General features: G+C 44.2%; 1 protein-coding gene across 1 annotated transcript in view; it reads left to right on the forward strand.

The window, feature by feature from the left end:
• LOC102932467 (transient receptor potential cation channel subfamily V member 6) overlaps window positions 1-27,586 on the forward strand; it is a 45,665-nt gene that overhangs the window by 9,390 nt on the left and 8,689 nt on the right. The window contains exons 2-14 of the mRNA XM_007068608.4: window positions 6,039-6,136; window positions 6,967-7,089; window positions 8,076-8,216; window positions 8,738-8,836; window positions 9,085-9,260; window positions 12,210-12,356; window positions 19,305-19,517; window positions 19,788-19,874; window positions 20,368-20,444; window positions 20,780-20,945; window positions 21,288-21,354; window positions 23,334-23,602; window positions 25,540-25,646. Coding sequence (XP_007068670.1) covers window positions 6,039-6,136; window positions 6,967-7,089; window positions 8,076-8,216; window positions 8,738-8,836; window positions 9,085-9,260; window positions 12,210-12,356; window positions 19,305-19,517; window positions 19,788-19,874; window positions 20,368-20,444; window positions 20,780-20,945; window positions 21,288-21,354; window positions 23,334-23,602; window positions 25,540-25,646 — 1,770 coding nt within the window. The remainder of the gene's footprint in view (window positions 1-6,038; window positions 6,137-6,966; window positions 7,090-8,075; window positions 8,217-8,737; window positions 8,837-9,084; window positions 9,261-12,209; window positions 12,357-19,304; window positions 19,518-19,787; window positions 19,875-20,367; window positions 20,445-20,779; window positions 20,946-21,287; window positions 21,355-23,333; window positions 23,603-25,539; window positions 25,647-27,586) is intronic.

Consider the following 27,586-nt stretch of genomic DNA (forward strand, 5'->3'; position numbering starts at 1 on the left):
AAATCCTGGGCGGGATCTTTGTGAAATTCCCTCTTCTTGCCACTGGTCAGACCAGAAATACGCAGAAACAGCCTTCCTGTCTTCCAGTCATGTAAAATGGAGCCAGAGGAGGCAGCTCAGTGAAACAGGGAGTAAAAATTAGTTGACATTTAAAATATTCCAGAAAGAATTAATATTTTCAACTGGCCCAAGATTTTGTGACTTTTTTTGGTTTGTTTCTCCCATTATCTGAACTGGTTCACCCCTTTCCTGATATTTACACACTTGGAACACTGCTGTAGCTTATAAAAGTCTGGTTCATAGTTATAATTATATGGTTTGGATGACTGCCAATTTCCCCTGTTAGGTGCCAGAAAATTAAATGAGGATGCATGTGGAGCAAGTATGTAGGTTGAGGTAGTATAATTCAGTGGTTACAGCAGGGAATTAGGAGTCAAGGTTCCTAGGTTCTAGTCCTGGCTGAGCCACTGATTTTCCTATGGGTAAGTCCACATTTTGAAAAGTGGCCACTGATCTGGGTGCCCAACTCAAGACCCCTAAAATTAGAGGGTATTTTTGAAAAAAATTGGCCTAATCTCTATAAAATGAGGATAATAATTAATATTTTTCTGAGAAGAAACTGCTGAGCTTCAGTTCATTTACAAATTTGACACTATCAGCTCAGGGTTAAACAAAGACTGTGAATGGCCGGCCAACTACAAAAGCAGTTTCTCCTCCCTTGATGGTCACACCTCAACTGCTAGAAGAGGGCCTCATCCTCCCTGACTGAACTAACCTCGTTATCCCTAGCCTGATTCTTGCTTGCATATTTATACCTGCCTCTGGAAATTTCCACTCCATGCATCTGAAGATGTGGGTATTCACCCACGAAAGCTCATGCTCCAATACATCTGTTAGTCTATAAGGAGCCGCAGGACTCTTTGCTGCTAATACTTGGCTGTCTCTCAGAGGCTTCATTAGTAGTTTGCAAGAGGTATACAGATCCTTGTATGAAAGGTGCTACAAAAGCTCATCTGCATCCATGCCCTCCCAGAACAGTCTGTTGCCCAATCCTTCCTTCTCCTGCCGTTCATTCTAACAGCAGAGGGCTACCCAGTAAAGCATCAACATGTTAATTATAGCATTGTTAGTATTGTCCAAATGTCTTCTTAGCCATGTTCTGCTTTTGGGGGTTGGGGGGGGGTAGACTTTTCCAGGAGCACAGGATCTTCCTGGGCCAAAATCCTGACAGCACAGTACTACATCTTGCAACCTTGCTTCACTTGTCCTGAAGGTTATGTTCCTGGAGAGTGATTTCCTCCCACCTTGTCTGGTCCTAGCCATAATGTCATCAAGTCCACCTGCTTTAAACAACAACATACAAGTAGGCTAAACAGAGAATTCCTGTAACTGAATATGTGCTAGGGCAGTGGTTCTCAAACTTTTGTACTGGTGACCCCCTTCACACAGCAAGCCTCTGAGTGCGACCCCCCCTTATAAATTAAAAACACCTTTTTATATATTTAACACCATTATAAATGCTGGAGGCAAAGTGGTATTTGGAATGGAGGCTGACAGCTCTCGACCCCCCCATGTAATAACCTCACGACCCCCCGAGGAGTCCTGACCCCCAGTTTGAGAACCCCTGTGCTACGGGTCAGAGACTTACAGGATCACACTTTAACCGCTCCCTGGCTTATTCAGGATTGTTCCCTATCGTCTGTTCTCCAGGGCTTTGTTCATCCTTGTTTTCTATAACTCAGGCAATGAGGCTCACACTGCTTCCTCAGTGACAGGAAATATTTCCTGACATTCAGTAGGAAACACACCCCTTTGTTCACTTTCACCACTTTATTCCAAGTCCTATCTGTACTCAGTTCCTCCCCTCCCTGCTGTTTGCAGCCATCAAATATGCATAGGTAGTTACATCCCCCCCCCACACCCTTCTTAGTTGTGACTTAATCAGACTATTTTTTCCACTTATTCTTCTAATGTTTCCTGATTTTTCTTTCTTCTCTGAATTCCCTCCAGTTTGTCAACATCCTTCTGGCACAGAGATACTCAAAATTCAATGTCACATTCTAGGTGTGACTAGATGAGAGAATGAAAAAGTGGATTTCAAAAGAGCTTTTAGTTTCAGGGCTCTAAGGTGGTGCTAGCAACAGAGAGACTGAAATAAAAAATTTCATCAAGAAAAGAAATCTGATTTTTACAGTTTACAATGTCTCCAACTTAAAACATTAGTTTCCTTGCAAGTTCCCTGGTAATGGTGTGGTGTGGATTTGCATGTCAGTTCTCCATTCACTGGATTGCTGTTGAGAGACCCTGGCTGTGTGCTACTTCTCATCTCTGGGACTGCCCATTCTAATAATCAGAGTGGGTTGCAAGGTGATTTTTGTGAATAAACAAGGCTACTTCCTTTCATTATGATTATGTGACTGACCATGGGTGTATTGGTGAATATGTTCTTGAGTCCCAAATGTTTCAAAAATGTTAGAATCCAGAAATTCATCCCACAAAGGGCATAGTTCATTATCAGCTATTTCTTATATATTTAAAATGGTTTGGTCATCCCATCAGGGAGTGGAAATGATACCATAAGACTTAACGGTATGTAACTCATTGGCCAGTTTGTAATGCCCTGCCATGGGCCATAGGAGCGATAGAACTACTTAAACTAAAGGAGAAGTTTTGCTAGATGCTAACATTAGTAGTTGGTTGTCTTCTGTGGACTACCTACTAGAGGCTCCTCATGAATAGTGAAGAGTTGAAGAGAACTGTATGTAAACACTGCATAGGCTGAAATTTGTTCCCATAAACCACTGATTCACAGAAACCAGGACTGGGTATTGTATGATTCACAAACAGAAAAGGGGTAAACTCATTGGATAATGTGTTCTGACAAATTCCACCAGTTCTATTAACAATGCAAAGCATCTTTTGTTTTGTGCAGCACCTTTCATACAAACAGAGCCCTGAACCCACAGAAAGCATAGAGCTAAATAGTAAACCATGAGTAAGAGACTTGGGAGGTAACTTTAGAATTGTCCCAAACTTTATGATTTTGATTTACAGGGGTTTGTTCCTTCTTGCTTTCATTTTGAATTTCAGGCTACAAGGATCTCCACCAACAGTAACTAGATTATGAGAAGAGACAAAGAAGCACCAGTGCCATATAAGAGACAAAAGAGGCTGGATTCTGCTCTCACATCAGCATGACTCTGGAGTAACTCCACAGTCATCAGTGGCACTTACTCTCACTAGTACACCAGTGTAAATGAGATACAACATGGCCTAAGGCCTCTTTTAGGTAAAACAGAATAAGTGTAATGAATGTATTACATGAGTGTAGAGATCAGACAAAGTTACAGAGTTTGGATCCAGACTCAGATTTAAATTGGAATTTACCCAATGGGGATTTCGTTATCAGTGTTGCCAGATCTCACAATGTCATCATGAGTTTAGTGATACTTGGTCTTTTGTCTTAAAGCTTCAGCTCTTGGAGTCAAGTGACTCTGACAAACTCAGATTTCTTTTTTATTTTTTTTATTTTTAAAGTACGTTTCTAGGCCTTGTGGTTGAGGAAATAAAAATACATGTTCTGAGTGCACCTCAAAGGCTCAGAAACTGGGAGGCAAAAAAAAATGAATCCAAAATTAGCCTTTAAAAAAATCATGATTTTCTGGATGTCTGATGCATGAATTTTGAACACTTGGGGTTTGACAATACTAGTTTCTTGTTTGGGCCTGCTATATGGAGGCATGACCATTTCAATTCTCATCCAAACTTCATCACAGTGTGAAGAGTTTGGGTATGGTTATTTCTTTTAGACCCAGGAGACATCTGACAATGTAATAATTTGGTATGATGGGGAACCTTCAGTCCCATCTAGTGAAAAGTTAAATTTAAAACTCTGCATGTGGGGTGGGGTGGAGAAGCAAGCCTGCAAAGGGCTTGGGAAGTGACTGGGTGAGGGGAGACCAGCTCCTTCTAGTCCTCTGTATGCATTTGTATTTCTCTGTGTGTGCTTCTTTCATTCATTATCCAGAAAACTGTGATCATTAACCCTTCAGTCTCAGGGTTCCTTAATCCCCCTGGGAAACCGGATACTTCTTCCTTACAAATGGGCCTAAGCTCTATCCTGTCTCTGTCACAAGGTAAACCTCTTCCTGCCCCCTCCTCCAGAGACTGAAGCCCACATAGTAGGGTTAAAGGTAACACTCCTGTTGACTATCCTTGACCCCTTTCTACTGAGATTCCCAAGGCTGGATAGAGCCAGCTGCTTCTTATACTCAGGTTGGAGGGACACAGGCAGACTTCAAGGGGTGGCCTGTGGAATTTCCCCAGCCCTCTGTGGAGGTGGAGGGGCTGCACCATGACTCATTCCTCACACTGAGAGTCTGTGCGTCAACTCCAATCAGGGCAGCCGTTCTACCTTGGGAAGAATGCTGGCCTGGCAGCCATCCACGCTTGGGTCTGGTGGGGCTTTCAGTTACTACTGGCTAACTCACTGAGCATATTTCCCCATTTGCTTGTTTCTCAGAATTTTTCTTACCATGTTTGCTAATTATTGAATGTAGGTGTTGCCATAAGACCTAAGACCATTGGTCCATCTAAGCCAGCATCCCACCTCCGGCTGTACTGGGTCAGATTGATGGTCCTCCTTGTGTTGAATCAACAGTGAGCTACTGTATGTGAAAACAGCAATAGCAGTTGGCAGACTGGGCCTGCAGCATCCCCCCACCAGTTCAAAAATCATGAGCCAGGCACCCAAAAATCCTGAGACCAGCTTAAAAATTATGAGATTTTTAAAAATAATACATTTGGGGTTCTTTTTCTTTGCCGCCCGGCTTTTGAACCTTTAGGGGACACTTGGGTCATGCTTTAAACTCTTCCCTGCAACCACGAGGGCTAGAAACTTGCTGCTTTAAAATTGAATGCTGAGAATTTCACATCATCATGTGGAGCTGGGGCTAGAAGAAAAGAACCAAATATTGCAAGACTGGTGGGCGTTGACGGCCCTCTCTTGGCAAGGCTCTGTGGAGTTCAGGAGATTGATCTCATCATGGGACCCTGCCATAGGTGAAAACCAGGGCACTGTGTGGATGCAAGTTCTTAGTCAACCCAGACAAATCTGCTGAAATAATCAAGACCCTGGGGTGTGGGTAAAACCAGCCAAGGACATGCTTCTCCTAGAGTTGTTCCACTTTGTCTGGAGCTTGTTTGATGGCATGTGCTTTACCGGCTCAGTTTCCCGTAGCTGGCATCAAACCAGGCTGCACAATTTCAGTGCTCCATAACTTCCATAATTCCCTTCAGCAACAGGGGAAAGATTGTTCATCTTAAGATTTGGGTCTTTAGCTCCCACACAGCATGAGATTACCGTTTAGCTCTTAGTCCATTCATTGTGCCTCTGGAGCTTTGGGGTGTTGACGAGGGGATTTTTCCCTTTTATCTCCTTTTCCTTCCTACCCATCATGGTGACAATTTAGGTTTCCAAGTGAAGAGACACCATTTGTATAGGGATCCCTGAAATAAGGGGATGTAGTTGCTGGCTTTTTTGCTCCCAAGCTACCTGGACTACTGATAGCAAAGGTCTCTAATGACTGGCAATGCAGTCTCTGAGCCTCTTTCACTGACACACTTTCAAACAAAGAAACTATCTGTTTTAAATGTGGGTAACAATCTAGAAATTGAAACAGTTTGGGAGTCACTTATTCCAAAGCATAACTGATTCTTTCTCATCTCTTTCCCTTTGCTGCCACCATGTGGTCTCATGTCAGTGCAGTAAGAGTTGATGATTTCCCGGTTCTTGTTATTCTTTTATTGAGCTTTGTTCCTCTATCGCAGTGTTGTTGTTTTTCTTTTTGTACAGGGGAGGAAATTCAAAGAGTAGCACCAGTGCATAACAAGCACTTACCTATCAGGGAAGGTGCTAAGCTTGAGGGTTGCTACTGGCTCCAGAAAGCCATGTTGATCTTGAAGAATTAAATTCTAGGTCAGAGAGAAGTGAGTGAAATTGTGGTTTTTAACATTTGTTTGTTTTTTCTTGGTTGCAGAATCTGGGAATCTCCACTTCTCCAGGCTGCCAAGGAGAACAATCTCCGGGCCATCAAGAAACTGATCTCTGATGGCACCTGCGATGTCTATCAAAGAGGTAAATTGTCCCTTACTTTCCTGCTCCCTACCCATGACAGACATCCAGGCCCTACCAGTGTGAGTCTGTGGTTATTTGTCCTTAGTTTCTTCATTCTTCCTTGGGAAGCCAAGACGCAACTGCAGTGTTTGTGCACACCACTACCTTCCCGTGCGTGGTATCAGAACTGCCTGACTGTATATCCTTAGCCCTTTTACTGCTAACAGCTGAAGGAAAGTGTCTAAGGCCTGGGCTTTTGGAGCAGAAGGAAAGGAGGAATCCAATGGCCTAAGTACTGCCTCAAAGTAAAATTCCTAGTTCAGTCCCAATTATTCTATCAAAGAACTATTCAGCTCGTACTGTGAAACTTAGAGGTGGAAAAGACCTATTGGGTAATAGTTTGTCTAGGCCTCTCTTCTCCCTTGCCCTACCCAGCCTACTGTAGGACTGTTCTCTGCAATAAATATCTCCGCCCATCACCTTTGAGAAACTCTCTTCCACATTGGAATATTATTGTATTACAGTAGTGCCTAGAGGCCACAACTGAAATCAGAGGCCCATTGTGTTAGTCGCTGCACCGACACAGTAAGAAGTAATCCTTGCCCCAAAGAACTTACAAGACAAGAAGGACAAAGGATGGGATGGGAAACAGAAGCATGGAAAGGGAAAGTCAAGGTCACACAGCAGGCCAGTGGCAGTCAGAAATAGAACCCAGGTTTCCTGAGTCACTCTATTCGCTAGACTTCACTTCCACTCAGAAAGCTCCCACCATTAATATGAAATCTGTGCTCAGCTTTGTCTTATACATATGAATGACTAGATGACTTGTATGCTTCTCCCACTCTCTCCAGGCGCAGTGGGAGAAACAGCTCTTCATGTGGCTGCCTTGTATGATAATATGGAGGCTGCTCAGGCTCTGATGGAGGCAGCTCCAGAACTCGTTAATGAGAGGATGACGTCGGAGCTATATGAAGGTACCATCACCAAGACATGAGACTGAACTGGGATCCCTCTGGAGGGTCAGGAAATAAATATTACCCAGTGAGGACAGTGGGTTAGAGATCTCCTGTTTTGCTGTATTGCTAAACTATAGCATTGTGAAACAAGTCCTCAAATGTCTCCTGTTTGCTTGGTGTAACCTGGGGTTGAACTCTGCATAGGAACAGTCACACAGATACACAAAGGACAGGCTCTGGTCCCTGTTGGATCAGCTGGCTGTGCAATGGAATGTGGAAAATGATTATCATGCTATTTATACTATATTAGATTTTTGATGTTCAGTTATCTGGTCCTCAGTGATCCCAGGGTTAACTCCTCCCTCCCCTTGCACAACTACTCAGGGAAAGGGCTCTAAAGCATCAAGAGCTAGGCAGATAGTGAGGGTAAGCATATACAGCTGAAATTTTTTTAAAGATTCAAATGGTGCTAAATGGCCAGATTCAAAATTAGGGAAGGAAAATGGAGCCAGGTCTGAAAGAATAAGTGCAATTGCAGAAACAGGAATGCCAAGCTAGGATTCAAAACAACAATGTTCCTCTCCAAAATACTTTTTTTTAAAAAAGAGGGTTTTTTACCCCAATCTCCATCTTGAGAATTGAAGCTGGTGTCCTTGTCTAGTCACAGCTTAACCTGCTATTCATTCCCCATGAGAAATACCAGGGTCTTCATCTGAGCATTTGGGCTCTCAGTTCACTTGCCAGATGAGCCTGGCACCTCTCTGCCTCACTGAAAGCCATCGTTCAAGCTGCCCAAGTGTCTCTTCTGTCTCCACTAGGAAAACATCTCAAATGTGCAGCCTGTGCATCTTCTTGGCAAGTGGCAGAACTCTTTCTGGCACAAGCCTATTAAACTTCACAATGTACACACAATAAACCTGGGCGCAGATCACTGATTTCTGCTTTAATGGCTGGAGGTGGATTTCCCAGAGGATGTGTTTTATTTGGGTGCACGTGTGTTACAGGGCAGACAGCTCTTCATATCGCTGCAGTGAATCAGAACATTAATCTGGTGAAGGCTTTGCTCAAGAAGGGGGCCAATGTCTCCAGCCCACGGGCCACTGGACTCTTCTTCAGGCGCAGTGCCCATAACCTTATCTACTTTGGTACGTCCTGTTTGCAGCTCCCAGGACAGACTGGGTTTCTTCTCCTTCTCTCTTACTAGAGGATTGGGTGATGGAGGGAGTGTGGGGAAGGCTTGCAGTGAGGCTGCCCATGCTATACCCACTCTAGATAAATACAGGGCTCTGCTCTCCAGGGCTGTCAGTTACACAGTTTTTACCAGGCATGCCAATTCATTTTAAACACAGATCATCCTAGCAGCATAGCAGCAATTCTCACCTGTCAACTAGCTAAATGGTGTCCTTTCTAAGAGCCTAGGTCTCCCCTAGCTGTGATCCATCCTGTCATATTGACGGGGGGAGGTGGTTGGGGGAGGGGAATGTGTTTCACTCAGTAGTATGACTTTTTTGAGGGGTGGGGTTTATTGAACTTCTGGGTAGCTCTCTTCCCTTCCCAAGCTCAGACTGATCAGCATGCATAGATTCCCATACATGTCTCCGTCTGGCTTGTGTGCTTATTTCCTTGTGGTCTGAGTTGTATTTTCCCTCTATCGCTTCCTCTTCAGGGGAGCATGTTCTATCATTTGCTGCCTGCATGGGGAGTGAGGAGATCGTCCGGTTGCTCATTGAAAATGGAGCTGACATCAGAGCACAAGACTCTTTGGGTAAGAGTTCTTCATGGGCCAAGTGACTTGCATATGGCCAAGTTCTGCCACTCTTACACACACTGAGCAGTTACGTTACTCCACGTGCAGTCTCTGGTATGGAGGGTGCTAGGGAAACGTAAGAAGATGTTAATGTTATCAATCAATGATATGCTCCTTAGTTTTGTTAATCAAGAATTATTTTTAATGCACATCAGCTGTTCTAGTCTATATCATGTCTCATGGTCTCTGCATTGCTTCCTCCATAGGGAACACTGTTCTCCACATCCTTGTTCTCCAGCCCAACAAGACTTTTGCCTGCCAAATGTACAACCTGCTTCTCTCCTATGACAAGAGTGATGGGAGTCTGGGAACCCTGGACTCAATTCCAAACAGTGAGGGGCTCACTCCGTTCAAACTGGCTGGAGTGGAAGGCAACACTGTGGTAAGTTCATTCACAGCACAGTTAGCTCTTCACAGAAGAAGGCTTTCAGAAATGGGTAGCTCAAGTGTTCTCTGTCTAAGGCGACTGGCATCCAGGTAGCCTATTAATTGTGTAGAAAAGGAATATCAAGTCTTGTCTTTCTTCCTTTGCTGTGGATCTTCACGGACATGGAGGACCAGGGAACTTCTCTCCATTACCTAGCCTTCATTACTCTTGATGCCATACATTTAGCAGTTCTCCAGTCAGCCACAATCTTCCAAGAAAAGCAGTGTAGACAAGAACTGAATTTCTAATATACAAACTAGGGCTTTCAAGCGATTAAAAAAATTAGCACTGTTAAACAATAATAGAATACCATTTTTTTAAATATTTTTGGATGTTTTCTTCATTTTTAAATATATTGACTTCAATTATAACACAGAATACAAAGTGTACAGTGCTCACTTGATATTATTATTTTTATTGCAAATATTTGCACTGTAAAAAACAAAAGAAATAATATTTTTCAATTCAGTTAATACAAGTACTGTACTGCAATCTCTTTATCTTGAATGTTGAACTTACAAATGTAGAATTATATGTACAAAAAACCCTGCATTCAAAAATAAAACAATGTGAAACTTTAGAGCCTACAAACCCACCCAGTCTTACTTCAGCCAATAGCTCAGACAAACAAGTTTGGTTATAATTTGCAGGAGATAATGCTGCCCACGTCTTGTTTACAATGTCACCTGAAAGTGAGAACAGGCATTTACATGGCACTGTTGTAGCTGGTGTCGCAAGATATTTACGTGCCAGATGTGCTAAAGATTCATATGTCCCTTCATGCTTCGACCACCATTCCAGAGGACATGCGTCCATGCTGATGATGGGTTCTGCTCAATAATGATTCAAAGCAGAGTGGACCAACACATGCTCATTTTCACCATCTGAGTCAGCAGAAGCTTTATTTTCTTTTTTGGTGGTTCCAGTTCTGTAGTTTCTGCATCTGAGTGTTGCTCTTTTAAGACTTCTGAAAGCATGTTCCATACCTTGTCCCTCTCAGATTTGGGAAGGCACTTCAGATTCTTGAACCTTGGGTCGAGTGCTGTAGCTATCTTTAGAAATCTCACCTTCTTTGCATTTTGTCAAATCTGCTGTGAAAGTGTTCTTAAAATGAACATATGCTGGGTCAGGAGCTGAGACTGCTATAACATGAAATATATGGCAGAATGGGTAAAACAGAGCAGGAGACGTACAATTCTCCCCCAAGGAGTACAGTCACAAATTTAATTAACACATTATTTTTTTAATGAGCATCATCTGCATGGAAGCATGTCTTCTGGAAAGGTGGCCAAAGCATGAAGGGGCATACGAATGTTTAGCATATCTGGCATGTAAATACCTTGCAAAGTCAGCTACAAAAGTGCCATGCGAACACCTGTTCTCACTTTCAGGTGACATTGTAAATAAGAAGCAAGCAGCATTATCTCCTGTAAATTTAAACAATCTTGTTTGTCTTAGTGATTGGCTGAACAAAAAGTAGGCCTGAGTGGACTTGTCGTCTCTAAAGTTTTACATTGTTTTGTTTTTGAGTGCAGTTATGTAACAAAAAAAAAATCTATATTTGTAAGTTACACTTTCATGATAAAGACATTGCACTACAGTACTTGTATGAAGTGAATTGAAGAATACTATTTCTTTTGTTTATCATTTTTCCAGTGCAAATATTTGTAATAAAAATAATAATATAAAGTGAGCACTGTACACTATTCTGTGTTGTTATAGAAATCAATATATTTGAAAATGTAGAAAAACATCCAAAATATTTAATAAATTTCAATTCTATTGTTTAACAGTGCAATTAATCACAATTAATTTTTTAAATCATGATTATTATTTTTGGTTAATCGCATGAGTTAATTGTGATGAATTGACAGCCCTAATAAAAACAAAATGGTGGGAAATCATCCAAACTTTCCCCTAAACAAACACACACAAAAATGTCAGGACTCTTTTTATGTACCAATATAAGACAAGAACACTTCCCCCCCTTACCAGGTTGCCTTTAAAACAGAGTAAAGGGAAATTTTTTTGCGACCAGCATGTAATTAAGCTGTGGAATCCATGGCCACAAGATGGCATTCAGTCAGATATCTTAGTACATTTCAAACAGGTAAGGCCAGTTTGGATGAAATTCAGATCTAGATCTCAATTTGGCGATACAGGCTCAGTGCTAGATTAGACACGTACACAAATGAGAATTGAGAATCAGGTCCTCAGCTCAAGTTGATGGAGCTAGGCTAATTTACACCAGCTGGCTAGGCTAATCCTTCTACCACAAGGCATGAATTGATCATCAGCTGGGGATCAAGAAGAAATTCCTCCCCTCCCGCCATAATATTGCATTTCTAGATACTTGAAAATACACAGATGTAAATATTGGGGCTTAATGCCTCTCTCCAGAGTATTTGTTATTGGCCACCGCTGTAGGCAAGGTATTAGGCTAAATGTTCATTGATGTCTTCCAGAATAGCAGCCCCCTGTGTCGTCCTAGATAGATCTGTATGAAATATTTGTGACAAAAGGTGAAACTGCTCGAACTTGTGGGGGAGATGGGATAATTTTTAAAAAACACTTTCTTACAAATGAGCTCGTTTCATCCCCAAAATTGCCTTTTTTGTGATTTTATTTTTGCTTGAAGGTGCTAAAAATGAGATCTGAGCTAGAGGAGGCTTCAGCACTTCGTGTGCGGCAGATGGTTGGATGTAGAGTTTGTTAATGCAGCAGCAGCCATTTTGTCAATGGCACAGAAAAGCAAACCTTTGCAAGATATGAAAACTGCAAAAAGACCCAGTGCCAAATTTTAGTGCAGAACTTGTTTTACCCAGTTTGGCATATGTGTACTGTAAGTTGCATGAATTCCTGGGCATTGACTGATTCCGCACCATCCCTTTCCTTACTCCTCAGATGTTTCAGCACCTCATGCAGAAACGAAAGCACACTCTGTGGACTTTTGGCCCTGTGACTTCTGTCCTCTATGACCTCACGGAGATTGACTCCTGGGGTGAAGACCAGTCCTTCCTGGAGCTCGTTGTCTCAACCAAGAAGAGAGAGGTACACTGGGGTGTGTGTGTGTGTGTGTGTGTGTGTGTGTGTCAGATTCTCTGTACAGAAAATGTTTGTTATGAAAAGAGAAATCCAAATGGACATTGAAAGTTCCAGCTGTGCAGCTATTCCATATAGTCTACAAGGTCTGGCACTTCTTGCCCATTTGAGACAGGGATCAAGTGAAATGTAGCAAACCCTTTGTGACACAGCAAATATGATTCTACACGGCAGTTACACCGTAGACTTGCAGTCTGAGAGGCTGATTTAAAGAATGTTGCCTTAGGCTCTGTGCCATGTTCAATACGCCCACGGATGCTAAAGCTACAGGAGGCGATGTCGCTGATTCAGCAGAAGGTGCTCTCTGATTCTGTAGTATCAGAGACATAAATAAGACATATTCTGTGCAGCTGTAATACTCCTTGCCTATATCATGGGGGTGTTGTGAGCTTTTCCTTAACAGTTATCAAGGTGCTTTGAGATCCTGGGCTGGAAGGTGCTTTAGAAATGCAAAGTTTGATTATTAGGTCCCTCATTAACTAATATTCCGAATTATCTTCTGAAACAAAAATGGATAAAACCCATCCAGGTTTGACGTTGGGGAAAAAAAAGATACCCTCCAACAACAGGTTTCCTTACAGAGAAAACGCAAACATCTTCAAGGTTCAGTTAGTGTCCTAAAGCATTAATTGTAATGACATCAACAAGCAATGAGCTAGACCTCCTAATATATGGAAAATATCAATAGAAACTGAAATTATAAGAAGGGGAAACAAATCCAGCACATTGTTAGTTATGTTATTTAATTTCCATACAGCAGAAGTCTAGAAACACTTATGAAATAGATAGTCCTAGATCAAAAATGAATGATGCCTCTTCCAGCTACGAGAAACCCTGGGAAAATAAGCTGATGTCACTATGTTTTTTTCCCTATATTCTGCATCCCTTAAATCCCTGAATGAGTTGGTATCTGTGAGCACTGAGAGGACAGTATACATTATGAAATAGATCTATAGAAAGTACCTGACAGCCAGTGCAGGAGACTAATTCAAACATTTACAATAAATTCTGATGACTCCCTTTCTTCCAAAGACATGCATACATTTGCAGATCCACAATTCTTGATGCCATGAGCTAAATAATGTCCAGAAAGCCATTTTCCCAAATAGAGGAAAACATGATAGGCTCGTACTATGTAATAACTCTTTCTCAAACACTGAAAATTACATTTTTGTCAGACTAGCCCTTCCTTTTCTATCCCATACATATATGGATCATACTGTTAAAGTACTATTTCCCATTCACACCCTTCTGTAACTTACACACCCACTTTTGCTCTGCTGTAACTCCATTATTATAAGTTATTTGCACTGCAGTAGTATCTCGAGGCTCTAACTGAGATCAAGGCCCTATTATGCTAGGCACTGTGCAAATACATACCAAGAGATAATCCTTGTCCTTTTACATTTTAAAAGGACAAGAATGGGAGAAATGTTTATGTCTGGGAGCTGAGTCACAGAGAGATTACAGGTAAAATTTCAAAAAAACATTTAAATCCCATTTGAAAATGGGCCTTAGGCTCTTAAATCACTTAGGTGCTTTTGATAATTTTGCACTAAGTGCATTGCCCAAGGTCGCAGAGGAAGTCAGGAGCAGAACCTGCACTGACGCTCAGTTCAGTGGGATTTAGACATCAGTTGAGTTACTTTTGGTTTACACTGATGTGAGAGGAGAATCAGGCCCTGGGCAAGGGATGGGGTGGGGGTCAGAAGAAGCTAAATCTCCTCATTTTAGACTCCCTTATATTCATTTAGGTTCAGCTCCATACTAGGCTCACAGAATCCTCACCTCTGCTACCATAACTGGACTAGTTCAATATCAGTGATACACTGCCACCATTTTAGGCAACTAGAGGATTTTAAGCTTATTATAGATTGTTTTCAAGACAAAAGCCTGTATTCAGGTGAATATTTGTAATTTGTGTATGAAACAGAAAATATTCTATGTACTGTGGCTATACTGCTATTTATACTCGCGCTAACCCGATGAGAGCTAGTGTATACGCAAACAAGGAAATCGCACCCCTAGCTCAGACGCAGTCTTAAAGTTTGTGCCCTTTGATCTACCTCTCTTTCAAAGTTGAGTAGATCACAGTGCACTAAGTAACTTTTAGTGCATGGTACAGGGACAGGGTCCATATACCCAGTTAGTGCGCTATAGATTTACAGCCCAGCTTCCCGCGCACTTAACTCATCATCTAGACAAGCCCTTAGACTCACACCTACTTACCAGCATGTAACTTAGCTATGCACACCCCATGCACAGCACCCACCACGTCTAAGGGAGTCTAAGCTGGAATGATGTAAGGGCTTGGAAGAGGAGTGTAGCAAGAGAAACAAAAATAGGGTATTGTAAGAATGTGTAGTTTAAAGTAGCCTCTCAGTCCTTAATTTAATTTACACCTTTTTTCCTGCTTCTGGGTACATAAGCTGCCCAAACTTGGACTCTGTACACCTGTAAATAGATTTTGGGGAGTGTGAACTGGGTGTAAGGATATCTAGCTCATACTTCTGAATTTAGCCCCATACGTCTCCACTTATCTCATACAAAAATCTCAGGCTTAGAGAAGACACCTAGGACTTGGTTTAGTTGAAGCAAATGGGTATTGGCAACAAATGTACAGATTGTTTAAAATATGCAAATATAATATTTCATTGGCCTGAGAATCTTCCTTGCTGTCCATTGCTAATCAAATTAGGAAAGATTTACCTGCTTCTTGCCCCTAAAAATATCTGATATGAGGAACTCCTGTATTTCAGGGTGTATAGGAATGTATCATGATCCTAAATGTTTGGGAATCATAGGATTTCTTAAAGTCCTTCCTAGAACAATAATAGATCTCATTCTCTTGCTGTATCTGCAAAGAACTGTCATAACTCAGACTAATTCTAAATGAGTTAGAAATCTGCCATCCATCTTCCTTTTTAGAGAAAGAACTCATTCACCTTCGGTGGTAAACCAACTGTGAACTCTTTGAAACATAAATTGTTTGCCAGTGAGGAGCTTGTTCACCTGGCCAACTCTCTTTGAGAGCAAACAAATAAATTCCCTGAAGTTCATTTTTTAATATGTGGATAACTTTCAAGTGAAATAACATCATATGCTGACTTCTGCTGAAGCAGTATGCAGCTGGCTTTGACTCTTGCCTTAGCATGTTATGACTGATATCTGTATAAACTATTTCTCTTGGCCTTTGATCCACCATAAACGTATCAGCTATGTACCTAATTCTGCCTTTGAATACATGGGTGTAATTTCTACTGACGTCAGTGGGAGTTACGTTCACATATGGGAGAGAAAAACTGAGCCGCAAGGCCCTTCTGGAATAAACCAGCATAATTCCATTTACTTCAGTTGAGCTATACTGATTTACACCTCTTAGGATCAGGACCTACATCACTACACCGAAGTTATTGACGAGAATGGCCTCTGTGTCAATCTTTTGGGTTTGTTTTTCAGTTCAAATATATAAAATATCTCCTTTCTATGGGCCATGTCTATGAAGTCAGACAGTCTGTGTGTATCTTCCTTTAAAAACTTTTAATCAAAGTGTACAATTCTAGAACAGGGACACAATTTGATAGCTGCTTTCAACTACCTGAAAGGGGGTTCCAAAGAGGATGGATCTAGACTGTTCTCAGTGGTAGCAGATGACAGAACGAGGAGTAATGGTCTCAAGTTGCAGTGGGGGAGGTTTAGGTTGGATATTAGGAAAAACTTTTTCACTAGGAAGGTGGTGAAGCAGGGAGGTGGTGGAATCTCCTTCCTTAGAAGTTTTTAAGGTCAGGCTTGACAAAGCCCCGGCTGGGATGATTTAGTTGGGGATTGGTCCTGCTTTGAGCAGGGGGTTGGACTAGACGACCTCCTGAGGTCCCTTCCAACCCTGATATTCTATGATTCTATGAATTCTCTAACAAATATTATATATTAGTAAAGAAATTTTATAGAACATGTCTCATTCTCTGTTACATTGGACAGGACATTTAGAGACATTTCTATAGAATCCTATTGTCTCATGCCTTTTAAATTCTATGGGCTTTTCCCATAATAGTATGTACCAGAATGTTCCCATGAAAGAACTATCTATAATTCAGCATCTTTGCAAAAGGATGTGTTAAGCATTGATTACTGAAAAGCTGTAAATGATTTTCTCAGTCTGATCCTATGGCAGATCTATGAAATTTTTTCTTCTTTTCATTCTGTAGTTACAGGCTTGATTTCAGTTTTGTAATAGCCTGTAGGTGCCTTATTACTGTTGTGGAAAAAACTCACATATGAAAACTAAAAAAACAGTGCAGTGTTATTTTTACTCTTGCAGTTAAAAACCTCAATAAAAAGATTGCCATATACTTATAGGATTATTTTATATCCATGAACTCCTTGGCTGGTGAACAAACAAGCCAAACCCTTTGTATAGTTATCACTTGTTTCTCTTGTTTTCTCTGGACTGTTTTTCTTTTGCTATGTTTCCCAGTCAGCTGTCTTCCAGCCCTCTCCCTTTCTTCTCCTAAAGGAGATAATTGGTTTAATGCCAACAAAATCTTTGATGTGAGGACTTTAGAAACCTACTAAGGCAAGACTCAAACCTGCTCCTTTGCAGGAGGAACTTCATCCAGCAGGAGCTACTGGAAATTCTGTTTGTGAAATCCTAAAAATGTAAAGGTGGCCAGAGGGAGAGAATATGATTACAATATATTCTTATTTCCATTTCTCCATGCCCCCATTCCTAATACATCCTTCATAGCCGTTGCAGAAATGCTTTTTTCAAGTGCTATTTCAACTGGCTCAAATAGACAGAGCTGCCATCATTTCCTGGAGTCAATTATCCTACGTTTTGATGGACCCTTCCCCATTAGCAAATGTTGACTGATAATCAGGGTCAACATCACCCCATTTATAGTAATAAAAACAATGCTTGACCCTTCTAGAACATTTCCCATCTGAGGATCTCTGCACACTTTGCAAATATTAGAGAATTAAAGGCCAGGTATTCAAAAGAGCTCAGCAGCGAACAGTTACTATGTACTCTATTCGGTGTAATTTGAGTTCTTATATTACCTTCATCATTGTTATATGTGAATGCCTGTCAATAATGCATTAATCAAGGGGACTAATGTTTGTCATGTTTGGTTCATTCTCTCTCAATCCCCTGAGAGGTAGAGAAGTGTGTATGCAGTGGAGTGTTTAGTTGTGGTAGAGTTTTGTTTTTTACAATGTGTACACTGTTTTGTGTTTGTGTCAGAGAAGGCAGGTTGAAGAAGTGCGCCTTGCACTTGGGGAAGATGATGGTGAGGTTGTGATGGTCCTTGATTCTTGTGGAAGTTCATTACGCAGTCTGGGACCAAACCCCAGGAAAGTTCTGTCTCCTGTGCAGATGAGCTTTTACCCTGATGGTAGAAAGTTCCATTGTGCCTGACGAGCAGGGCTGTTGAGCATGGTCTTCGTCCTGGAACATTAGCCAATCTTCTAAGGACGAGTGACCTGAAGAGGAGGACCAAGACCTTGAATTTGATTCATGATTCTATGGGAAGCCAGTGTGGAGAACAGGCCTCATATGCTCACAATAACCTGTGCTGCTGAGGAGATGCACTGCAGTGTTCTCAGTGGCAGCTGTTGGGTGATGAGCACATTTGAAAATTTGACATCTTCATTTAGGGGCTTAAAGGGGAGTTAAGCAATTCTGAAGCTCTGGCCACAAGCCTTTCAAACCACCAACACCCAGTAAGTTAAGAGAAGTATCTATCCACTTTACAGAGGAGAAAAAGAGGCAGAGACATTAAGGGCAGAATTTTTCAGCTTTGGGGACAAGTTTTCCACAGATGCAGAATTCCCAGCACTCCAAGGGACAAGGTGGGTGAGGTAATATCTTTTGTTGGACCAACTTCTGTTGGTGAGAGAGAAAAGATATTACCTCACCACTCTTTTCTCTCTGATATCCTGGGAGTGACACAGCTGCAATTACATTGCACACAACTCCAAGTGAAGTCAATAGAAATGCCTTTGGAAAACATACCATTTATTTAGGAGCCTAAGTTTAGGCACTGTCTGAAAACTGACTTAAGTGACTTACACAGGATCACTTGAGAAATCTGTGCCACTACTGGAAATAGAACCCAATGTTCTGACTTCCAGTCCTTTCCTTTAATGACTGGATTATGTTTTTCACAGTGGAAGGTGTCTGTCTCTTATATAACACAGGTTACCTTTAGCTTTAATTGAGTCAGTCTTCAAAACAACTTCCAATCACAGGAAAAGAAGATTCACAAACTTGAACTAGTTTTGTGCACCCTATGAACCTCCAGAACAGTTTGCAAGGTTCAAAAACCACTCACATCGTGAGGTTAGCCCATCCCTATTGTATACAAATCATACAGTGTGTAAAATTACTCATAAAAGAGGTAGAGATCTTTCTAGATGGAGGAGATCATAAAAAATAGATTACTGTTTTCAAGAATAAAGTTTCTTTTCTGCAGTGCCTTACATCTCCACAGATTTTATAGGGGTCATTCAATCCCTGCAGAAATATATCCACCTCTGGGCTAGAACCCAGTAGTAAGTTAGCAGTACAGAGCAACACATCAGGATAGTAAGTGCACACACACACACACACACACACACACACACACTCTCTCTCTCTCCCCTCCCCTCCCCTCCCCCCAAAACGAATAAAACCAGAGTGCAAGGGTGTTCCCTCTTTTCTTAGCTGGGCTAATGACGCAACTTGACCTGAGAATTCGCTTGTGTATGAGATGAATGTAGTGTCCTCATGCTGAGATGCCTTTGGAGAAATTAGCTTGTGTTAATGTCCTCCCAGGAACTAGTGCAGAGAGTGTCCATAAACCAATGTCTCTCACAATTAACAACTGATCTCTCTCTCACTCTCTCTCTCTCTCTCAGGCCCGTCAGATTTTAGACCTGACACCTGTGAAGGAGCTGGTGAGCCTGAAGTGGAATATGTATGGACATCCCTATTTCTGTTTCCTGGCCTTGTTCTACGTGCTGTACATGATTTGCTTCACTATGTGCTGTGTTTACCGACCTCTGAAAGCTCGAACAGAAAACAAAACGAATGACAGAGACAACACCATCTACGTCCAGAAAATGCTGCAGGTGCATTGTGTATGGGGATTGGCGGGCCACATGGGCACCAGTCTGACCTATCGGGGAAATCCTACTGTCTCCTGACCTCAGTGGCTGCAGCTAGGCCTTATTTCATTTCCTCACCCTGTACTCTTTTTCAGAGCGAGAATACAGTTGGGGAAATTCTCTGTGTCCTGTTGTCTTGGGTGCTCACGCTGGACCTGGATGGCTCTTGTGGCCTCTCCAGACACTATAGTGTTCCCCCATACCAATCAGTAGCCTCTCTTTTTCTCCTTTCAGGAATCCTATGTGACATATGAGGATGAGCTAAGGCTGGTCGGTGAGCTGATCACAGTAATTGGAGCTGTAGTGATATTGATCCTGGAGGTAAGGACAACACTCTGAGTCATGCAGCCCTGGATTCTAATCAAGAGAGCTCTTACTTAAGCTAAACAGAGACTGGCCTGTGTTGGTGACTCAGTAGGGGCCATTCTTTGAACCTTAGTGCCTCAGCAGGGTCCAATGGAGCACTATGCTACTGGAAGTGCCATCTATCAGATAAGACCTGAAACTGATGTTGTGACCACTTGGCAGTAAGGATTTCAGGCACTTCAGAGAAGAGTTAGGGTGTTGGCCCCACTGTTTTGGCCAAATGTAGCTCCACTTGGATCTGGGATGTTTGTGTAATGCTCTGTGCTCTTAAACAGCTTCCATGTTCCTCCCCATATGTTGCTGTATTTCCTGAATATCCAGGACAATGAGCTGTTAATTTAAGATCAATGGATGAACAGAACTCTATGTAGATTGGGAATTATCATTCTGATCATCTCCTTGTGCATAACCCAGTTGATTCCCAAATTTAACAGAGTGTTCCTCTTAGATTCCAGACATCCTTAGAGTTGGAGCCACCAAGTACTTCGGACAAACCATCCTGGGAGGACCATTCCACGTCATCATGTGAGGTTCCACCTCTTCAAATCTCATAAATAGCTTGTCTCTCATTTTCTATCCATCTGTTCTTTACCTTGTCATTAGACCTGCCCTCTCTCCCCTTCTGGGTGTTGCTTTTCTTTGCTTCTTTCTCTTTCTGCATCAGTTTATGTGCATGAGAGAGACACCGAGAGAGAGATGCCGACAGCCAGGCAAGTGAGCAAGCACAGATGAGCATAAAGATATCACTAGCCAGTTTTCATCTACATGTGGGACAGAGTGTACCTGTGTGTGAACAGAAAGGAAAGAAGGATGATTTGATTCCCATGCTGATCCTCCTGGCTCTCCCTCTTCCTCTACAGCATCACCTATGCCTGTATGATCCTGGTGACCATGGTGATGCGTCTCACCAGCACCACTGGAGAGGTGGTCCCCATGTCCTTTGCCCTGGTGCTGGGCTGGTGCAATGTCATGTACTTTGCACGAGGCTTTCAGATGCTGGGACCCTTCACCATCATGATTCAGAAGGTAAGGACAACACAGCCTTGTTACACAGAGACTGATCCCAGTACACAAGTCCAGAATGGGGAAACCAGAAGAACAGACTTCCTCCAACAGCATTTATACTAGAACATCGGAATGAGGTCTTTTCTGTGACAGGAAGAACTCAGGGTCTTGCCCATATGGGAAAGATGCATGTCTTTTCCAGTGGACACAGGTGTTAGCCATAAGGGCTTTCTGATGCTCCTTTCTTCAACATACCTGTAACATCAGATATATTTAGCATCACACAGTGAGAAGGGGAAAGGTCTTTGGCTTGGTGGGAAAGTCGGGTCTCATGGCAACTATACCTGTCGCTTTGCTCTGCAGATGATATTTGGAGACCTCATGCGCTTCTGCTGGCTCATGGCGGTGGTGATACTTGGCTTTTCATCAGGTGAGACCATAATTTGTAAACCAGGCTGTGTTCCCTCTGCTGTCTCTCCATGTCTTATCTGGGTAATTCAGCCTAGCATCACCTTGTCCTCTGTGAGAGAGCCAGCTAGGGCTGTGACAACATCTGGCTTCTATTTCTACTCCTGGGGCAATTCTGCGCCACTGCTCGCATGCAGAATTAATATCTGCGGTAGATTTCTTTGCTTTCGCACAGAAAAAATGACTTTCTGATGGGGAAGCAAAGGGAAAATGAAAGAGTGGCCATGTGCCCCTCCCCAGCAGCACGGGCACATTGTTTCATGTGCCTGGAACAGCCAGCAAAGAGGTAAATCACTGAGGGGGGTCGGGACTGGGGACACCCCAACTGGTGCCAGGTCAGACCCACCCCTCATCCACCCAACACCCATGCATCTATAGCCAGACTCCCTATATCCAGATCCTCTGCCGAGCCTCAACCCCTGAATCTGGAGCCCCCTGAACCTGGACCACCCCACCCCCATCGAGCCCCACCCTCACACACCTAGCTCACGGGACACCCTGACCAGTGGTTCCTATCCTGCACTAGGATCAGCTGCTAGTCTCAGCTGGGCTGAGGGTGGGGGAGGAGCGTATTTCCCCTGCATGGAGTAGCTGGTGCCAGAGAGGGGTAAGACCCATCCCAAGAAACCTCCCACAGCTCCGCAACCCCTCCCCCACACCTTCCTGCTCCCATCACTCCTCAGCCACCAGGGAAGGGGTCACTGTATGGAGAGCTGCTCCCCCATCCACCCACCATCCGTGCATTCGAGGACCCTCAAACCCAGACCCTCCTGCTGAGCCTCACCCCCAGAACCCAACTCCCCCCGCATCTGGACCCCTCCTCCTTGCAAACGGCCCCCGCACCCAAACCCTGACTCACCAACCCCCAACACCTAGATCTCCCCTGCCAAGCCCCACCCGCCTGCATCTGGACCCTCTCTGCTGAGCCCACCCCCCTGCATCCAGACTCCCACCTGTGCACCCAGACCACTCCCTGCTGAGCCCCCCGCACTCGAACCCCCTCCCCAATGAGCCTCACCCTCCATGCACCTCGACCACTCCAATGAACCCCCCCCCCCGCACCTGGACCCCCAACCCCACTGAGCTCCGAGCTGCACCCAGATGCCCACCCCACCAAGCCACACTACCCCACTACCCAGACCCCAGTCAAGCTCCACCAACCTTCACTTGGGTCCCCCTGCAGAGTCCCATTGCTCCTGCACCTGGAACCCCACAGCGAGCTCCTGTGCATTCAGATCCCCCCACACCCAGGTTGCCCCACACAGAACCCTCTCACCCTACACCTGGATTCCTCCACACTAAGCCCCTCCATACTTGTATCCTGCTGGGCTGAGCCTGCCTGCCCACCCCCATCTGATGTGCCTGGTGCAGAGGGGCAGGGCCCAGAGTGTTTCTGGGGCAGGTCCAGGCCTTACGCTGTGTCAGGATCGGGTGCAGCCTCACCACCAAGTCCATGTCCTGGGGGTGGTGGGGTCTGCAGGGTGATCTCCTACCTCCATGCAGCCAGTGGCCTATGTTCCCCCTCCGCTGTGCTGGAGTCTCTGCATTTATTTGTGGACAAATCAAATTGCAGAATTTTGCAGAATTTTAAAATATTGTGCACAGAATTTTTTTTTTTTTTTTTGGCACAGAATTTTTAAATTTTTTGGTGCAGAATTTCCTCAGGAGTATATTTCTGTGGAAATGATGCTAGAACTTTCCCCAGCATGGCCTTCTGCTATGTCACAGCTTGTTTATTATTAATTGCTTATATTACTGTTAAGCCCAAAGGTCCCAGTCAGGAATTAGCTCCCATCATGCTGTGAGTTGCACACAGAGATAGACATAGTCCCTGTCCAAGAATCCCCATTCTGATCCCACCCATCAGATTCTCTTTTGCTGACCACAGGGCATTATTCCTATTTTAACTTTCTCTCTCTTCCTTTCCTTGTGCCCCTCCAGCCTTTTACATAATCTTCCAGACAGAGAACCCCACAGAGCTGGGCCAGTTCTACAGCTATCCGATGTCTCTGTTCACCACCTTCGAGCTCTTCCTCACCATCATTGACGGGCCTGCCAACTACAACGTGGACCTGCCCTTCATGTACAGTGTGGTGTACTTTGCCTTTGCTGTCATCGCCACCCTCCTCATGCTCAACCTGCTCATCGCCATGATGGGTGACACCCACTGGCGCGTGGCCCACGAGCGGGACGAGCTTTGGAGAGCACAGGTGAGGGCCCTGTCGTGTTAGGCCATGCAATGGAGAAATCTTTCCAATACAGAATGAGGAGAGTTGGCCCTGGTGGAAGTGCTGATAGGTGCAGCTACTCACTCCTGCAGTGCAAAGAAGCATGGCCACATCACCCCCATCCTTACATGGCTCCATGGGCTGGGCTTCCCATTCATTTCAAGATTCAGTTTAACTCACCACCACCTCGATAGCTCTGCTCCAGCCTATCTGTCTCCTGTCTCATTCCCTCTGCATATCAAGTACCATCTTTTCTGTCCCTTCACATAATAGGGGCACTCTCGGTGTGAGAGCCTTCTCCTCTGAAGCTCCTGACATCTGGACCAGCCTTTCTGTCTCTTTGTGCCCTATCCACACCTCCATATCATTTCAAACCACCATCCAGAAACCTGTTTGTCCTCTCTTGTCCATCCCAACCCCTTTATATTCCTCACTCACTAACACTCCTCATAGATTCACAGATTCCAAGGCCAGAAGGGACATTGTGATCCTCTAGTCTGACCTCTTACAAGAACACAGGCCATAGAACTTCCCCTAAATAATTCCTAAAGCAGATCCTTTAGGGAAAAAAAACATTCAATGTTGATTTAAAAATTGTGAGTGATGGAGAATTCACCACGACCCTTGGTAAATCGTTACAATGGTTAATTACTCTCCCCATTAAAAAATGTACATCTTATTTCCAGTCTGAATTTGTTTCACTTCAATTTTTAGCCATTGGATCATGTTATACCTTTTTCTGCTACCTCCTGTCTTTCCAAGACAGACCAGGAAGTTTAATGGTTGACTTTCCTGATGTTGCAGGGTATTGAGTTCCTGATGGTAACTAGACACTCACCCTGCTCATGGCTGTAATATTTGCATAAGCACAGTGGCATCTCCTATAGACTGTGCACTGAGTGGCTTATTTCCTGCCACCGTGTGTAAGGGGGAAGAACATTCCATTTTCTGTTGTTTGAAGATGGTCCATGGTTTGCTCAACCCTTGGTGAAATTAAAGCAAAAATAGTGAGCAACCATTTAGTAGACAGGATAGAGATGCTGCCTCTCTTTCCTTCAGTGCCTCTAAACCAGGGGTGGGCAAACTTTTTGGCCCAAGGGCCACATCAGGGTTGCGAAACGCTATGGCGGGCCAGGTAGGGAAGGCTGTGCCTCCGCAAACAGCCTGGCCCCTGCCCCCTATCTGCCCCCTCCCACTTCCCACCCCATGACTGCCCCCCTCAGAACCCTCGACCCATCCAACCTTGTCCCCTGACCGCCCCCTCCCAGGACCCCCCACCCCAACCGCCCCCCCGGGACCCCATCCCCTATCCAACCCCCCCTGCTCCCTGTCCCCTGACTGCCCCGACCCCTATCCACACCCCTGCCCCCTGAGAGGCCCCGCCCGGAACCCCTGACCCATCCACCCCCCCCCCCCCGTCCCCTGGCCGCCCCTCCTGGGAACCTCCCCCAGGACCTCCCCCATCCAACCCCCCTTCCTGGGACCCCCTGGTCCAACCCCCCCTGCTCCCTGTCTTCTGACCACCACCCCGAACCTCCACACCATCCAACCGCCTCCTGTCCCCTGACTGCCCCCCGGGACCTCCTGCCCCTTATCCAACCCCCCCTCCCCCTGCCCCCTTACCAGGCCACTCAGAGCAGCAGGACAGGCTTATTGGAAAGCCTGGAAGGTGGGCAGGTGCAAGTCGTGCTGCCCGCGCGGCGGCATCACTGCAGGGAAGGGGGGACAGTGGGGGCAGGGCGGGGAGTAAGCCTCCCTGGCCGGGAGCTCAGGGACCAGGCAGGACGGTCCCACGGGCCATAGTTTGCCCACCTCTGCTCTAAACTCTGCTCATGGAGGTGTCAATGATTTTCAAAATGAGGTTTTTCAGATAGTGTTTTGGGGTTTTTTTCTTACTTTCCTCTCTCTTATTTGGAAAGGTTGTTGCCACTACTGTCATGCTGGAACGGAAACTCCCACGATGCCTCTGGCCTCGCTCTGGGATCTGTGGACGGGAGTATGGACTAGGGGACCGGTGGTACCTCAGGTGAGTTCCCCTCTCCAACATGTCCTTTGTGGATGTGCATGCATGTGCATGTGTGCACACACAAGAGCTGGTTAGAAAATGGATTTTCCATCTTGTGAAAAGTTTCAAGATTTCAAAAAAATGTTCATACTGAATCAAGACGAAAAACCAAAATTATGACATTTTTCACAAAATGAAATTTCAAAAAACATTGATTTCAAGTCAATTGAAATAATTTGTTTTGATAAGTTTGAAATGTTTTGCTTAAATTTTGACCCTTCCATTATTTTTTATATAAAATACAGTAAATTTCAAACAAAAAGTAATTTCAACATGAAAAATTGACACTTTTCATCCCTGGAATCTCAAAATGGGACACTTGGACATGGTCACAAAAACAGATTTTCATTTTTTTTTCCAAAAGGATGTTTTGTAGAAATCAATAGGATTTTGCAAAAAAAAAAAAAAAAAAAAAAATCATTTTAATCGAAACAGTATTTTCCAGTGAAAAGCTGGTTTGACTAAAACTTTCTGGCCAGCTGTAGCAGGGGTTGGACTAGACGACCTCCTGAGGTCTTTTCCAACCCTAATCTTCTATGATTCTATGATACACCCACCTGTGAGGAAATTGCGCAGCACAGAGAAAGAGAAGGGGACAGCGTCACAATGCAAGGAATGAGATTGGGACTAGCTGGCTCCAGTAGCTCAGGGAATGGTCCATGAAGCCATTCCGCCATACAGATTCCAACCTGGCTTAGGACAGAGCTGGCTAAACACTGGTCCCATTAGAGGCAATTCAAGTGCCACTCAATGTGAAATTAGTTGATGTGTTCAGTCCAGCTCTTATCCCAGAAGCTACTTTCCTACCTGGCTGTCTCAACAGAGAGGCCAAGGCCTGAATGGGCTACAGAGCCTGAATTCTTCTTTTTCTCCCACATACGACCAAGTGTGCAGAGCATTTGGTGGGGTGTTGTGTGTGGCTGGGAAAGCTTGTCATAGAATCATAGAATATCAGGGTTGGAAGGGGCCTCAGGAGGTCATCTAGTCCAACCCCCTGCTCAAAGAAGGGCCAATCCCCAACTAAACCATCCCAGCCAGGGCTTTGTCAAGCCTGACCTTAAAAGCTTCTAAGGAAGGAGATTCCACCACCTCCCTAGGTAACGCATTCCAGTGTTTCACCACCCTCCTAGTGAAAAAGTTTTTCCTAATATCCAACCTAAACCTCCCACACTGCAACTTGAGACCATTACTCCTTGTTCTGTCATCAGCTACCACTGAGAACAGTCTAGATCCATCATCTTTGGAACCACCTTTCAGGTAGTTGAAAGCAGCTATCAAATCCCCCCTCATTCTTCTCTTCCGCAGACTAAACAATCCCAGTTCCCTCAGCCTCTCCTCATAAGTCATGTGTTCCAGTCCCCTAATCATTTTTGTTGCCCTCCGCTGGACTCTTTCCAGTTTTTCCACATCCTTCTTGTAGTGTGGGACCCAAAACTGGACACAGTACTCCAGATGAGGCCTCACCAATGTCGAAAAGAGGGGAACGATCACGTCCCTTGATCTGCTGGCAATGCCCCTACTTATACATCCCAAAATGCCATTGGCCTTCTTGGCAACAAGGGCACACTGTTGACTCATATCCAGCTTCTCGTCCACTGTAACCCCTAGGTCCTTTTCTGAAGAACTGCTGCCGAGCCATTCGGTCCCTAGTCTGTAGCGGTGCATGGGATTCTTCCATCCTAAGTGCAGGACTCTGCACTTGTCCTTGTTGAACCTCATCAGATTTCTTTTGGCCCAATCCTCTAATTTGTCTAGGGCCCTCTGTATCCTATCCCTACCCTCCAGCGTATCTACCTCTCCTCCCAGTTTAGTGTCATCTGCAAACTTGCTGAGGGTGCAATAAACACCATCCTCCAGATCATTTATGAATATATTGAACAAAACTGGCCTGAGGACCGACC

Source organism: Chelonia mydas, chromosome 1 (assembly GCF_015237465.2).
Source record: "Chelonia mydas isolate rCheMyd1 chromosome 1, rCheMyd1.pri.v2, whole genome shotgun sequence".
NCBI lineage: Eukaryota > Metazoa > Chordata > Testudines > Cheloniidae > Chelonia > Chelonia mydas.